Source organism: Notamacropus eugenii, chromosome 5, assembly GCF_028372415.1.
Source record: "Notamacropus eugenii isolate mMacEug1 chromosome 5, mMacEug1.pri_v2, whole genome shotgun sequence".
NCBI classification, from domain to species: domain Eukaryota; kingdom Metazoa; phylum Chordata; class Mammalia; order Diprotodontia; family Macropodidae; genus Notamacropus; species Notamacropus eugenii.
Genome location: NC_092876.1, coordinates 24862277 through 24877594, shown reverse-complemented (window position 1 = coordinate 24877594; position 15318 = coordinate 24862277). Strand labels below are relative to the sequence as shown.

Sequence of the window (15318 nt, the reverse complement as noted above, 5' to 3'; positions counted from 1 at the left end):
AAGGAATGAAGCAAGAGTTTCAGTGTTGCTTATATATACGGAGACCAACAGTTTTATCCCTTTCAGAATCATCTGGTTAACAAACGCTTGCGGATTGATTGATTGGATGAACCCATGCTCCGGCTAGCCCCCATGATACTGCTGGCTGAAGTATCTAAATGCACTTTTGTGTGTGTCATGAAGGGAGTTGAAAAGAATTTTCTCTCTCTAAAAGAGTAGTTTGAATTCAAAGAGCGGTAGCTGAAGAAAGCAAAAAAAAAAAAAAAAAAGAACTAAAGACAGATAGAAATTTAGTGTTAACAATTCAGGCTTCTGCTGACTAGCCTGGATATCAGCAACTTTGAGGTTTAAAATGCAAAGGAATAAGGATAGCCTGGGAGACTCTAGTTTTAGAACTGAAAACTCCTAATGAGAATAGGGGAGAAGAAATCACACATAGCTCTGGCAATTCTGAAAAGAAACAGCAGGTGGCCGCAGAGGGCAACAAGTGCAGTAGTCGCTGGTTCAGCAAGGACAGCAGCCCAGTCTACCAGCCCCCAACTCTGGGCTCTCCCAGAAAACCTGTCCTTGTGTTTTTGCGCCCCCCTCCTCCTGTCCTGCCTCATCTCATGACAGCCCCAGATCTGAAATCTTCCCTGCTGGAAATTTCCATCGCCTAAGCAGCCACAACTACAGCCACCATCACCACCACGATAATAGCTAACATTTGCGTACTGTTGACTATTTACCGGGGGCTGTGCTAACTACTTCACAAATATCGTCTCCTTTGATCCTCACTACGTGCCTGGGAAGCACGTGCTATGCATCATTTCCCCTATTTTATAGACCAAGAATCTGAGACAAACAGAGATGAAGTGACTTGCCCAGGGTCACACAGCTAGTAAGTATCTGAGGCTGAGATCTGAACACAGATCTTTCTGACTCCAGGGCAAGCATTTTTCTAAAAGGTAGTAGTTTTCCTCATCCTACTACTGACCCATTAACCAGATGGGTTTTCCAGTCTAAATGTTCATTTTTCACGCTGGCAAGTAGTATCAAAGGATATCTCTTTATCTTTTTGTTAGCTTTGAGCCCCCAGCCAGAGACGGTCCCTCTAGCAGAACATCTCTGTGTTTCGCTATCTATCCATTTGCCAGGGATTATTCACCTGCCTCTCCCAAGTAGCTTTTCCCTAACTGCATTTACAATAAGTACAACTCGAATGATCAATTGTTTATAAAGATAAAATAAATAGTTTAGGAAATGAAACAGAAATAGCCTACTTTAACTGGAGGAAAGGTTCTCGATTTCTCATAAAAGGGATCACAAGAAGACTTGATGATATTTAAAATTGATTATCATCTTTATATGGCTTTGACCTTTTGTTTCATGGTGCTTATGTTGAGTTTTCTTGGTTACCCAGGTGTCATGTAAATCTCTTCTCTCAAAATTTGTACTTCACGAGCCCTCTTAATGATTTGATTTGTAACCTGACTATGTAATTGTGATTAGGAATATATGAAAAAATCTTGTAGCTGGCCCCTCCCCACGGTGAATCAAAATGGTGAATTGGTGGAATTGAGTGAAGCGCACTGACTCCATGTTGTGACTCAATTTTGGATTTAGCCCTCTTCCTTTCCTATTCAGTTATAGGTCTAGTTCAATTTCTGTGTTATAAGAAAACTTTATTGAATTATGAGAATTGTGAGAAAACTTAAATGCATTGTTTGAACCTAGCCTTGCATGGCTTGGAAGCTGGACCACTCTTACCAGCTACTTAGAGATGCTTAACTAAGGACCTAAGTTATGGCTGACCAGAAACTCAGATCCAAAGACTCATGCAAGGAGTTTTCTCACAATTATCCATCTCAAGCAACCCATATGTCTTATCTGAAAATTGGCCCTCTACTGGTCAGTTAGTTATTGTTTCCATGTTCCACTGATTGACTATGATTGGGGGAGGGAGTGGGATACCTCTTTTTCTGATTTTAGGGAACCGTACCTGTTCACTCTCCCCTCCCGACTTCGAAAGTCTCTGATCTTTTCTCTAATTTGAAATCAGATGACCTAATTATACATCTTGTTTTGTATCCTACTTACTGTTCTTTTTTAATGCAAATCTGTCTCTCCCTTTATTCAGAGTCTAGTGGCAAATCTGAGGAGGTGGTTCCAATTTGCATGGCTTAATAAATTGATAAGCCCAGCACGTTTGTTTCTTCAGTCATTTCTGATTCCACCTGCCACAAGTTGCAATCACGTTGCAATTTTTGGTGAGCAGGAATCCAAATTGGACAGTAATCCAAAGACCTAATTTGGAACTAAAGAGATTAAATTCCGTTATGCCCATGTTGAGTTTGGGGTGTGTATGAAGCATCCAGTGTGAAATGTCAAAGAGGCTATTGTCGATGTAGACAGGTGCTCATGAGAGAAGTTAGGGCTCATTCTATAGTTAGAGAACTGTCTGCAGAGAGATAATAAGTTGAACCCATGGAGCTGATGAGGTTACTAAGTAAGACAGTTTAGAGAAGAAGAGAAGAGGGCCCAGGGAAGTCTTGAGGATACTTAGGATTGGTGGCATAACCTGGATGAGGATGCAGAAAACAAAGCTGAGGAGGGGTCAGCAAGGTAGAGGAAGAACCAGGAGAGAGGGAAAATTATTAAGGAGAAGAGGGGTGCTGATAATGTCAGAGCTTGGGGAGAGGTCAAAAAGGATAAGGATTGAGGAAAGGATGTTGGATCAGGCCCTTTAGCAATGGATGGTAACTTCTCAGACAGAAGTTTCAACAGGATAAAGAGCATGGAGGTCACAGCACAGAAGGTTTTAGAAGAAAAATAGTCCATACAGTTCCACATGGAAAGGGAACACTTCAGAGATGTAACAATATGAAGGATATGGCCACGTGTGTGGGTAACATGGGAGTGTGACATGCACAGCTGAAGGAGAACATAGGAAACATCTTGCCTGAATGACTCATTTTACAGGGAGGGAGACTGAGGCACAGACAGGTGAAATCACTTGCCCAAAGTCATAGCTGAAGCATATTTCTGGTCCTCTGGTCTTAACACGCCATGGAGTGAGGACCTGAGGGTGGTCACCTCCATTCCTTGTGCCCAGGTTCCAGACCCCAAATCCTCATCCTCCAACCCTGTAAGACACTGTCAGGGTCTGATTTGGGAATAGGGACCTTGTGGTAAACATTTCAGGGAAAGCCCTCGAGGCAGTTAGCAACATCATGGGATGAAGTTCATCATCTGACCTTCAGTGTGGAGACAGTCAGGCTTGTCCCTCTTAGCTCTGATATTCTATGTTCTAGGGCCTCATCTCAACCCCCTTCCCCCAGTTCTGACCTCCCACCCATCTCTGCCTTTCTCTGTTCTCAGGTCTCTGTGCCTCTGTGGCTGATTTCCCAGAGCCTGGACTGAGACTGCTCTGCCTCCAGGTGGAACCTCTGGGCTGTTGTTACCCTAGACTACTCGGGACCTCTGATTGTCACAAGTTTGTGCCTGGGACTTTCACTTCTCCTTCCTCTTCTTCTCCTTTTTATAGGGTGATGGGTAGAAAAAGCTGACTGTTCTCCCTTTCATTTGTTTCTCACTCCATCCCCCTGACTCCTGTTCTCGCCTCCCCACCACAGGATTAAAGCACCATCAGATTTCATCCCCCTCCCCTCCCTACACTGGACAGTGTCACTTCTACTTGTCCCAGTTGGGGGGAGGAGGGGCAGGATCTAAGATAGACTGGGGGAGGCCGCTGAACAACCAGGCTAGATGTGAGCAACAGTTCCTGTCGGGGGCCCAACCCCTGCTCATTTGATGCATCATTTCCCAGGGTTGTGGACCTGCCTCCTTTTTCTCTTTACAATTTCTCCTTTGCTCATGAACCTTAGGGCTGGTCAGACAGAAGAAGCCACAAAGCCTGGGTAGTGAGAGTGCCCAGATAGAGCCTGTACCTGTCCTGGTTCAGAGATGTTCCTGTTGTTGCTGCTGCTGTCCTTGGGGGGTGAGTGAAAACAGGGCAAGAATGGGGATGGGCAACGATGCCCTCAGAGGCTGCCTTGGAGCCGGCAGACCCTGATCTGAGTCCTACCCCTGACACTGACTGAGGAACTTTAAGCCAAGTCACAGAAATCTCTCTTGCTCTCAGTTTCCTCATTGATCTTAAAATGGGGCTGAACTGAAGTATCTTTTAAGATCTTTCCCAGCATTGACATTCTTTGTCCTGGGTTCTCTAGAACCTGTGACTCTTAATGCTCATATTAACAGTAATTATTATCATCATCATTTTAACCTGCTTAATGTTGTGGTCTGTATATATTTCTGCCCACAGGGTCCCAATCCCAAAAACCAGGATACGAATTGGTGGTGTCACCGTCACAGATGGTTGAGGAAGGGCTCTGCATCTATATCCCCTGCACCTTCTCTTACCCTGAGTCCTGGAGTTATTCTTACACAACTTATGGTTACTGGTTCAAGATAAGCCCCCTGATTAATGACAAGGTCATGGTGGCCACAAGTGAAAAAAGTGTTATGGTGGATAAAGAGGCAATGGGGAGATTCCACCTAGTTGGGGATCCTACAAAGAAAAACTGTTCCCTGAGCATCACAGATGTGCAGAAAAAGGACAGTGGACATTACTTCTTCCGTATGGAAAGAGGACTACAGGAGAAATTCAGCTACCTAAGTTATACATTCCATCTCTATGTGACAGGTAGGACCTCTGAGATAGGGAAGGGACCCTGAGTACAGTAAAGTGGGAGTCTGTGGGGGAAGACTAAACTGGGAAACACTTTTTGCTCCATATCTCAAGGGGAAAACAGGCCACTTGGCCAAGTCGGAGTAGACTGAAACAGACAGTGGCTGGGGAGAGCATAGAGGGAGTGGGAGATGAAGGATGGGATGCACTCTGGACTTCTCTTTGTGCAGAAACAGTATCCCAGGTGTGGTTGGGTGAATCAATCAGGCATGGGCAATGCACCTAGACATTCTTGGCCAGGGATGTTGGAGGGCCCTCAGGTAAGGAGTCTGATAATATTTGAAAGAGAGTCTTATGGTCATCACCAAATGGGGGACATAAGGTGGGTTCTTCTCTGTGCAGAAAGAGGATCACAGGCATGAGTGGTTCAGAACTTAGGTATGTAGAAGAGTCTTGGGGAAGGGAGGATCATGATGGTGTCTAGGAAAGGACATTGCAGTGCCAGCAGGTTGTGCTGATAATTTTTTAACAACCTGACTCCAAATTTGAATTTCTATTACTTTTGAATAACATTTTATTTTTCCTAATTACATGTAAAAATAATTTTTTTACTTCCAAATTGTCTCCCTCCCCTCTCCCTGAAACAGTGAGGAATTTCACATGGGTTGTACATATGCAGTCATGCAAAACATATTTCCATACTTGATTCCCAAATATATAGAGAACTGAGTTAAATTTATAAAAATGAGAGCCATTCTCCAATTGATAAATGATCAAGAGATATAAACGTTTTCAGATGAAGTAATCAAAGCTATCTATAGCCAAATGCAAAGGGACTCTAAATTCCTATCAATTGGAGGAATGCAAATTGAAACAATTCTGAGGCACCACCTCATACCTCATACCTCACACAGAAAAGGAGAATGACAAAAGTTGGAGGGTATGTGGGGAAAATGAGACATGAATGCACTGTTGGTGGAGTTGTAAACTAATTCAACAATTCTGTAAAGCAATTTGGAACTATGCCCAAAGGGCTACAAAGCCAAGCATACATACCCCTTGTTCCAGCGATACCACTACTAGGTCTATATCCCCAAAAAGGTAAAAAAAACCCAAACAAAGGGGAAAAGACGTATATGTACAGAAATATTCATAGCACCTCTTTTCTGGTGGCATCGAGTTGGTAATTAGGAGGATGCCCCTCAATTGAGAATGGCTAAACAAATTGCCCTATGTAACTGTCATGGAATACTATAGTGCTATAAAAAATGATGAGCAGGATACTCTCTATGAATTTCTATAGTTATTCTCAACAATTCAAAGATCCAAGAAAACTCTGAAGAACTAATGATGAAAATGCTGTCTATCCCCACCCCAAAGAACTGGTGATGTCTGAATACAGATTGAAGCATCCTTTTTAACTTTATTTTTTAAGGGGGTTTTTTATGTTTTCTTTCACAAAACGACTAATATGGAAATATGTTTTGCATGGCTACACGTGTATAACCTATATCGAACTGCTTGCCTTCTGGGGAGGGGGGCAGGGAGGGAAGAAGGTAGAGAATTTGGAACTCAAAGTTTTAAAAATAAATGTTAAAAATTGTTTTTACATGTATTTGGAGGAAAATGAAATACTAAATAAGTTTTTAAAAGAGAAAAAATGACATCTGCGGTGTTAACATGTTTCCATCGCTTTTTTAAACAATCAACAAAACAGAAAATCACTCCCTGATTTACAGTGTTTGCCAGTTTCTGAGGTGCAAATGCCGATCCTGGAGATTTAACACCTGGCTCCAGTGAGCACCTATGTTTTGGCACAGTGCTAGTCCTTGGACTATGAATTGAGGAGGTATCCTAGGTGTCCCTTCCCCCGGGTCTGGCTCACTCCTTTTCTTCTCCCCTAGATCTGACACAGAAGCCAGATATCTTTCTTCCTGCGATCCTGGAGCCTGGGCACTCTGTGACACTGCTGTGTGCAGCCCCTTGGGTCTGTCGGGAGGGCACACCGCCCACCTTCTCCTGGACAGGGGCTGCTGTCTCCAACCTGGGACCTAGCCGAGGGACTCCCTATTTCTCTGAGCTGACCCTCACCCCGAGACCCCAGGACCATGGCACCAACCTCACCTGTCGGATGACCTTCCCTGGGGCTGGAGTGCGCACAGAGACCACGATTCCGCTCAACGTGGCTTGTGAGTGTTGGGGAAGGGGAGAGGATACCTGAGTCTGAGAGAGTGAGAAAGCCATGCCAAGTGAAGGGGTCCAGAGAAATCTAGGGCTGAGAAACAGAAACCCAGGATCCTCTGGCAGGTGGGAGTCACTGGGGGCCATAAGCCATGGGAGGGAGGAATTTGTGCCAGGCTTGGAGTCAGAGCTGCTGGATGGCAGTCCCCTCTCTGACTGTTCCTCAGCCCCTCCGACAGGCTCAGCACTTTGTCGGAGGGTCCTCGGACCGAGACGGGGCGGGGGGAGCCTCTGAAGCTCCCGTGTGGACCCACTTTACTGTGGCATGGAATGAGGGGGACGGTGTCTCCCAAGATGACGGAGGAGAGAAGAGTCAGAACCAAACTTTTATCCCAGGAATTGTCATTTTATTTCCTTCCACTTCGGTTTATTCCTCTCCAAAAGGAGGACTGTCATATCCGCAGGGCTTCTGCGGCCCGGAGAGCCCAGCTCTGTTGTTAGGTGGGCAGCTCTAGCAAGTGCCAGCCTCTCAGAGACTCAGCTTTCCCCTCTAGATAATGGGGCCAGCAATCCTTTCAGTCCTGCCTGGGGCTGATCCAAGGAAAGCATTTATAATGTGGACTAGTTTGTCATCACCCATTGCACTGTACAGTTGTATGTTTCTGTGTGTGTGTGCATTTGTGTGCTTGTGTGTGTGCCCGGGGTGGGGTGGGGGGAAGCATGGACACAGAGGTGGGCAGATTGCCTACAGCTAGCTCTACATTTTTGTTGTAGATCCTGTAAAAAACTTTGGAATCAGCGTTGATCGGGGAAACGGAAGAGGTATGGAGAAGGGAGAGATATTGGGGAGGAGAGACCTTGGGGATATGGGGACACTAGCTTTATCAGCTCCAGTGGAAAAGGCCAGAAAGTTCAAGATGACCAGAGAAGACAACGCCCTTCACTCGTTTTGTTCTCTCCTCCCCTCTCCTCTCTTCTCCTCTCCTTTACTTTCCTCTCCCCTCCTTTCCATTTCCCTTTCCCTTCTCCCCCCTCCAGGCTTGGAGTCCTCATCAAACCTTTCTGTCCTGAAGGATGAGTCCTTGCAATTGGTTTGCCAAGCTAACAGCAACCCTCCCGCCATTCTGAGCTGGGCCCACAGGGGCCAGGTGGTGCTTTCCTCCTGGCCCTCAGATACTGGGATCCTGGTCCTGCAGCTGCCCCGGCTAGGGTTAAAGGATGGAGGGGAGTACAGCTGCCAAGCTCAGCACCAGATGGAAACCCTGCATGCCTCCTTGAACCTCTCTGTGCTATGTGAGTCATCCCATTTCATAGGTGGGGAGGCAGTGAGTGAGTTCAGAAGACTGGGCTTAGTGCTTGATCTGTCCCTGGGTGTGTGAGTGGGGCTGGAAAGACAGGGTGTGTGGTGTTTGGTAAGAGGGGAAATAGTTCACATTTGGAATCAGGAAGACTTTATAGATTCTCCCTCTGCTATTTACTGTGAGGCTTTGAATGGCCTTGAGGTCATTTTCCTTTTCTAATCCTCAGTATCCTTATCTGTAAAATGAGTGGTGGAGGAGAATATATGCATTATATCCCTCAAAAGTTTGATGGGCAGGGAAGGGATTTATACTATTAAATGGGTGTTATTAGCATTGCTGCTGTCTTCAGAAGGGTGCCAGTGTTTGCCCTATGTGTCATCCCTACTATCTCTGTGTTCTGGGGAGTATCGGGCTTCCCACAAGAACCAGCACCCTGTGTCTCTTGCAGATGCCCCAGAACCCCTGAAGGTCAGCGCTTTGTGGCCAAACAGAACAGGTACAAGGAGGGGTGTGTGAGTATGTGTGTGTGCATGTGTGTGAGTGTATTTGGTTGTGTGTATATGCCTGTATTTGTGTGTGGGTAAAGTGTGTGTCTGTATGTGCATGAGAGTGTGTGTATGTATGTATGTATATGTGTGTGCGACTGTGTGTATGTGTGTGAGTGTGCTTGTATGTGTGTGTGCATGTTTGCGTATGAGTGTATGTAAATGTGTGCATGTGTTTGTGTGTATAGGTGTGTGAGTACGTGTGTTTGTGTGTGAGAGCAGGTTTTTTGGGGAGGTATGGATGGAGGGACAGACAAACAAGACATCTAAGTCTGCATTGTTATGAACCCTGGACATGGAATCCAAGAACCTGGATTCCACACCTGGCTCCCTTGCTTCCTCCATATCCCCGAGCCTTACACGTAATCTTCTACTATTAAACAGTTTTTGTCCATGAATTGGACAAAGGTTTTGGTAATGCTTTACTAAATTTTCAGATGATAAACAACAGGGAAGGACAGCTAATATCCTGGGTGAGTTATGGTGTGAAATGATTCCAAAAGGTTCAAAAACTGGGATGATTTTAGTAAAAATCAAATATAAGAGATAAAAGGCAAAATCTGATACTCGTATTCAAGTAAAGGTCTCCCCTAGCAAAAATACGGAGCTATAGCCACATAGCAATTTTTCTGAAAGTGATTTGGGACTCTTAGTGAACTTATAGGCAACTAGACAACAATGGAGGAGAACTGGACTGGGAGTCTGGAAGACCCAAGTTCAAATCTGACCTGAGACACTTACAAGTTGTGCATCCCTGGGTGAGTCACTTAACCTGTTTGCCTCAGTCCCTCCACTAAACAACGGGTATAATAGCATATATGTAATATATATTATGTAATATATACATAAAATATAACGTATAATAACACACACATATATATCTCAATAATAACCTGCTTCCACAGTTGTGAGGATCAAATGAGATTATATTTGTAAAAAGTGCAGGAGCCGCATAGATGCTCATTCCCTTCTTTTCTTTCTTGTAACCTTCATATGAGTCAGTGGTTCAATGTGGCAGCCTCCAAAGCTAAAGCAGTCTGGACCTGCATCAGGAGGTATAGTTTCTAAGAAGAAGAAGTCTTGGTCACACCATGTCTGCTGTGTTGCATTCATTTCTGGGTACCACAGTTTAGAAAGGACATAGATAAGCTAAATGGCATCCAGGGAGGGGCAGGCGAGATGTCAAAGTGTTGCCAATTCATGCCATAGGAAGGCTACTTGAAGGAATTAAGGACCTGGGGACCTTTACCCTGGAAGGGAGAATGGTCTGGGGGAATATGGTAGCTGTCCTTGAAAGAAGCTCACATAGGAGAGGGGAAAGGGCTTGTCCCATTTGACCCAGAGTCCAGAAGCTAGTTAAGGCTTTATGGAGGGGGGAAGGGAAGCAACTAACACTGTCCAAAGGTGGAATGGCTTTGACTAGAGAGCTATTACATTCCCCCTCCCTAGGGGTCTTTGAGCAGGAGTTGGATGACCCATTATTGAAGGGATTATAGGTTGAATTATTGCTCTAGGGTGGGGTAGACTGGAAGATGCCTGAGGTCCCTGAGAATCTGTGATTACGAAATTGCGTGGCCTTTGGAATGTCACTGCTCCTCCCTGGGCCTCAGTTTCCTCATCTGTAAAGAGAGGGCCTTGGAAGAAATGAGTTCTAAGGTTTTTTCTGCTTATAAGCCTCTCCATCTATGGTCTTTATCAGTTGCTATCCTGGGAAATGCCTCCTCTCTGGTGGTCCTGGTGGGAGAGTCCTTGCAGCTGGAGTGTGTTTCTGATAGCAGTCCCCCTGCCTCCATGAACTGGGCCAAGGGGAGCCAGGCTTTGAACTCTTCCCTTCTCTCCAGTCCTGGGATCCTGGGTCTAGAACTGTTCCATGTCCAGCCAGAGGATGGAGGGGAGTACACCTGCCAAGCTCAGAACCCATGGGGGACCCAGCACTTCTCCCTGAACCTCTCTGTCCAGTGTGAGTTCCCAGGCACTGGGGGGAGGGGCAGGATGCTTGGGTCCCAGAAGGTCGAAGAATGAACCCTGCTGATCCCTGTTCCTGTCCATCCCCACAGACCCTCCGAGGCTGTTCAACCCCTTTTGCTCCTGGGCTGATGAGGGCTTACTCTGTAACTGCTCTATCCAGGCAGAGCCCACCCCATCTTTGATCTGGTGGGTGGGGGAGAGAACAGTAGAAGACACCAGTGACAATGGCCTCCTCCAGGTGATGTCCACCAGCTCTGGGGCCTGGACCAACAGCAGCCTGATCCTGAGGGAGAGATGGGACCTTGGGCTCAGCCTCCGCTGTGAGGGGAGAAATCCGCATGGAGCTCACAGTCTTGTGGTCCTGATGGTGTCAGGTGGGGTCCTGGAGGGACAGAAGCCTGGGCTCCTATGGGAAATGGGATCTAGGGGAGGAGCATGTCAGATCAGGGGCAAGGGAAATCCCAGGATGGGAGCAGATTCAGAAAAAGGGGGAGGGGGAAGTAATTAGATAAGGGAAGGAGATGCCTCTCTATAAGCAAGTAGCCAAGCAGATTCAGTGGCCAGAAATGTCCGAGGGCTCTGGGATCAGAGATTTTGAAAGCAGCAGCAGGGTGTGTGAACTGTTAGAAAGACCTTTCGGTAATTCTGAACTTCTTAGCTCAATCACTGACCGGTTGCTTGACCCCTGGCTGGTTCCTTCCCCTTTCTGAGTCACAGTTTCCTCATCTGTAAAATAGAGATGCAAATATTTGCATCACACGAGTCACAAGGGAACTGTAAAGAACTTTTTTTTTTTTTTTAAAGCTTAAAGCCTTAACAGAAGGGGAGATGAAAGGGAGGAGGGGCATGGTAGACAGGACCCCTGGGTCCTAGGAGAGCCACTCCATCCAATCCTGTCTTTTGGCAGATCGAACAAGTGCAGCTACCCTTGAATTCTCCAAAGGGGCACTTTTGGGGGCTGGGATCATGGCCCTTCTCGTTCTCTGCCTCCTGCTCGCCTAGTAAGTGGGAAGCTGGGTGTAGAAGCTGGGAAGGGCAATGGAAAGGGGGGATTCTGTCAGATCCAGGGAGTGATTGATCAGAGACCTTGATGCAGTGTTGGGCTTGTTTTTTCAGTAAGAAGTTTCTGAGGAAGAAGCAGCTAGAGACAGAGCAGCTAGGGACCACAGACTCCCAGAACAATGCGGATGTGGATTATATTAATCTGGATGTGGTAAGTAACCCGACCCTGGTGCTGAAGTCCTACCCCCACCCAACAAACTTCACATTAATTGGCATCAGAAGAAATCCATGAATGGGTCTGACACTTACTTACTGGCTATGGGACCTTGAACAAACTCCTTCCCCAAATCTAAGCCTCAGTTACATAATCTGTAATTGATGGGTATGGACTGGTTTTCAATTCCATTCGAGTACTTTATGAAACTTTGGTCTGTGTAAGACATAAGAAGCAGAGTGGAGGAATGGACAGAGTGCTTGCCTCCGTTGGAGATTGGCTGTGAGGCTTCAAGTAGGTTACTTCACCTCTCACTGACCCATGACACTCTCCAGGTTTGTTTCAGAACAGGTGCTGATTTCTATGGAAAGGGGAACAACCTCAGTGGAAGCTAATTACCCATGCAGACAGAAATAACATGTCTGGTTGAAAAGATGAAAAGGTCTACCAGGTGCTCTGCTTGGCTCTGTAGATGATGAAACAGAGATGAATTGGTCCCTGCTTCTACTGGGGGAGGGGAACAACATGAGCACAGATAACTTTCAAAGTCGTCATTTCATCTATTGCATAGATGAAATAGACAAAGTAATTTGGAAAGGTGAGAATATTAATTACTGGGAAGAATCTAGAAAAACTCCTTGGGAGACATGGCTCCTGCCTGAGTCTTCAAGGGGAGCTCAGGGTTCTCATAGGCAGAGGTGAGTGACCAGAGTGAGTGCTTGTCAGGTATGGGCAAAGCTGTACCTCCAGGAGACGGAATCATGTGAAGACAGTACAGAGAGTGTGGAGACACAGGAGGCAGGGAGACGAACTAGGGAATGATTTCAGTAGTCGAGCAGAAAGGAGAAGAATCTGAACTCAGGGGGTGGCTCTCTGAGTGAAGTTGAGGGCATGGATGCAAGGGAAGGGAGACAAAACTCATGATTAGCATGGGAGTTGATTAGGTCACCAAGTGGCAGACTCTAGAGAGAGGAAGAAAGGACCCGTGGCAAGGACACGGAGGTATGACATGGATGACAAATTGGCTAAGGGCGCTGAGGATAGATCCAACTGAGGAGAATTCAGAGAAAAGGGCGACATAAAGATCCAGAGTGGAGAAGGTGGTTAACATTGCCCCAAACTGCAGACAAGAACAGAGGAGAGACCATGAGACTAGGCAACTGAAAGATTGCCGGTGATTTTGGAGAGGATGCATTCAGCTGAATGATCCAATTGAAGCTGGTTTGGCATGAATTAAGAAAGGAGGTCAAAGAGAGGATGTGGAGGGCAAGGCCCTTCCCTTTTCTGCTCCTTGATTTTCTCATTGAAAGATGGGCAGCTGTAATGAAATGATCTCTTGTGTTCCTCACAGCCCAGACAAACTCTGCTCCTACCTCTCTAAAGTGGTAGCCAACTCGGTCCCAGTCATCACCTTCCAGAATTATCACCATAATTCTACCCAGTGGCAAGGCTCTGAGTCAACACACCTCCATTCAGTGCCTCACCCAGGATCATGGATTTAGGTGTAGAAGGACCCCCAGAGATCAGCTGCTCCAAATTCCTCATTTCACAAACCATTAATGAAACTGAGTTCAAAAGAGAGGGAGTAACTTAATCCAGGTTACTTTCTGCTTGGGCTGAGATTCAAATCTGAGGTCTTTGGATTCTAAATCCAGAGTTCTTTTTAAGACACAACTGTTCCTTCCATTCAAAGCAGGGAAGAACCTTAGAGATCACGTTATTAATCCTTCTTTAATTTTATGGAGGATAAGACTGAGGTCCAGAGAGAAAAATGGCCTCATCTAACTCAGCTTTTATAGGGTTCAGACCTGGAAGAAACCTTAGGGAACAAATAATCCCACACCCTCATTTTATGAAACGCCAAGAGAGGAAAGTTACTTACCCAAGGTTACATAGTCAGTTATTGGCAGGGCCTTGGGGACCACCGAGTCCAACCCCACTGATTTTTCATAGGTCTAAATATATCACATAATCTAACCCTCCTCATTTATATCAGGGGAAACTGAGAGTTAGAGAGGACAAGGGGCTTCCTCAAGGTCATGCAGACATCCTCTAGTGCAGCTGCAGCTTGGCAGAGTGGACTCAATGTGGAGTCACAAATACCTTAGTTCAGAAACAACTTCTGACACTTGCTGGTTATGTGGGAATGACTGAAACACTTAACCCCCCATCTGCCCTTACCCCTCTCCCCTGTCCATGTCATCCTTGAAGAGTCTCAAGTTTATCATCTGCAAAGTGGAGACACTAATACCTATAATGTTTGCCTTAGTGGGTTGTTATGAGACCCCCGTGAGATGACATATGTAAATTATCTGTTAGATTTTACAGCATGATATAAACACCAGTCATTATTACAGAAGGGGAAACAGACTCTAGGAGAAGAAAAAGTCACAGAGGTACAGGTTTAGGGATCATCAGTTTCCATCTATCATCATTTTTAAGATTAGGAAACTGAGGTCTGGTGGTAGGGGTGGGGAGAAGTTTTATTCAGGGAGTTAGAGGCAAAGGCTAGACTCAAACCCAGTCCTCCTGACTTCCAGACTCACCTTGAAAAGATTTAGCAAGCAAGTGACATATACCTGCCCAAAGAGAAAGACTCCTTACTCTCTAGCCATGATCATCTCCTTACCAAACCATGATGGCTTCTTGTGGTCAGGCTAAGACCCCCCCCCCCCCCCCAGCATCCCAGGCTCCTGATGGATCCTTTGCCCCTTTTTCTTACAGAACCAGGGTAGAGTCCCCAGACCGCCTCTACCTGACCCAGTCACCCAAGCCCCATCAGAGGAGCTACATTATGCATCAATTAACTTCAGAAGACCCTACCTGAAGAGCCAAGACCAACGAACATATACTGAGTACTCAGAGATCAAGTTCTGATTTGGGGCAAATAGGTTGGGAGAAGAAATAAAGAGAATGCATTCTATGCTTGGAAAGTGCTCATTCTGTCTGGAGACTCTTCACTGTTCTGATTATTGGTCCTGAGATGCCCTGACACCAGAGATATTTTTTCACTCTAAGACCAGGAGGAGAAGCAGAGGGCCTTAGAGAAGCAGGGAAGCAGAGGAGGTGTTTGCCAGGCAGTCACGTCCTGTCAAGGGGCAAAGCCTTGGCTATCTGAGCCAGATCACAGATCACAGAATATCAGAGTTGAGAGGACTCTGAGAACACAGAACGTGGGAGGAAGCTTAGAACATAGAATATCAGAGCTTGAAAGGATGTCAAAATACAGAATATCAGAGTTGGGAGGAACCTCAGAGCCTATTTCATCCAAGCTGCTCACCAGAACGGGAGACTTTCTACAATATTCTTCCAAAAATAAAACCACATTTTGACTGGACACCTTCCAGCGATGGGCAGCTTCCTCCCTCCTAAGGCAGTCAATTCCACTTTTAGGTTATTCTGATTGGTTGTTTTTCCTAACATCAATCCATCAGC

At 45.9% G+C, this 15318-nt stretch overlaps 1 protein-coding gene across 1 annotated transcript; it reads left to right on the top strand.

The window, feature by feature from the left end:
* The first annotated feature begins 3787 nt into the window (after positions 1-3787).
* On the top strand, positions 3788-14806 carry LOC140503653 (sialic acid-binding Ig-like lectin 10). The gene is made up of 11 exons (XM_072607803.1): positions 3788-3979; positions 4307-4687; positions 6577-6861; positions 7628-7675; positions 7892-8146; positions 8603-8650; positions 10399-10659; positions 10757-11041; positions 11575-11668; positions 11784-11880; positions 14608-14806. Exons 1-11 carry the CDS (start codon positions 3946-3948, stop codon positions 14758-14760), a joined length of 1941 nt encoding a protein of 646 aa, XP_072463904.1. The 5' UTR covers positions 3788-3945; the 3' UTR covers positions 14761-14806.
* The last annotated feature ends 512 nt before the right edge of the window (positions 14807-15318 follow it).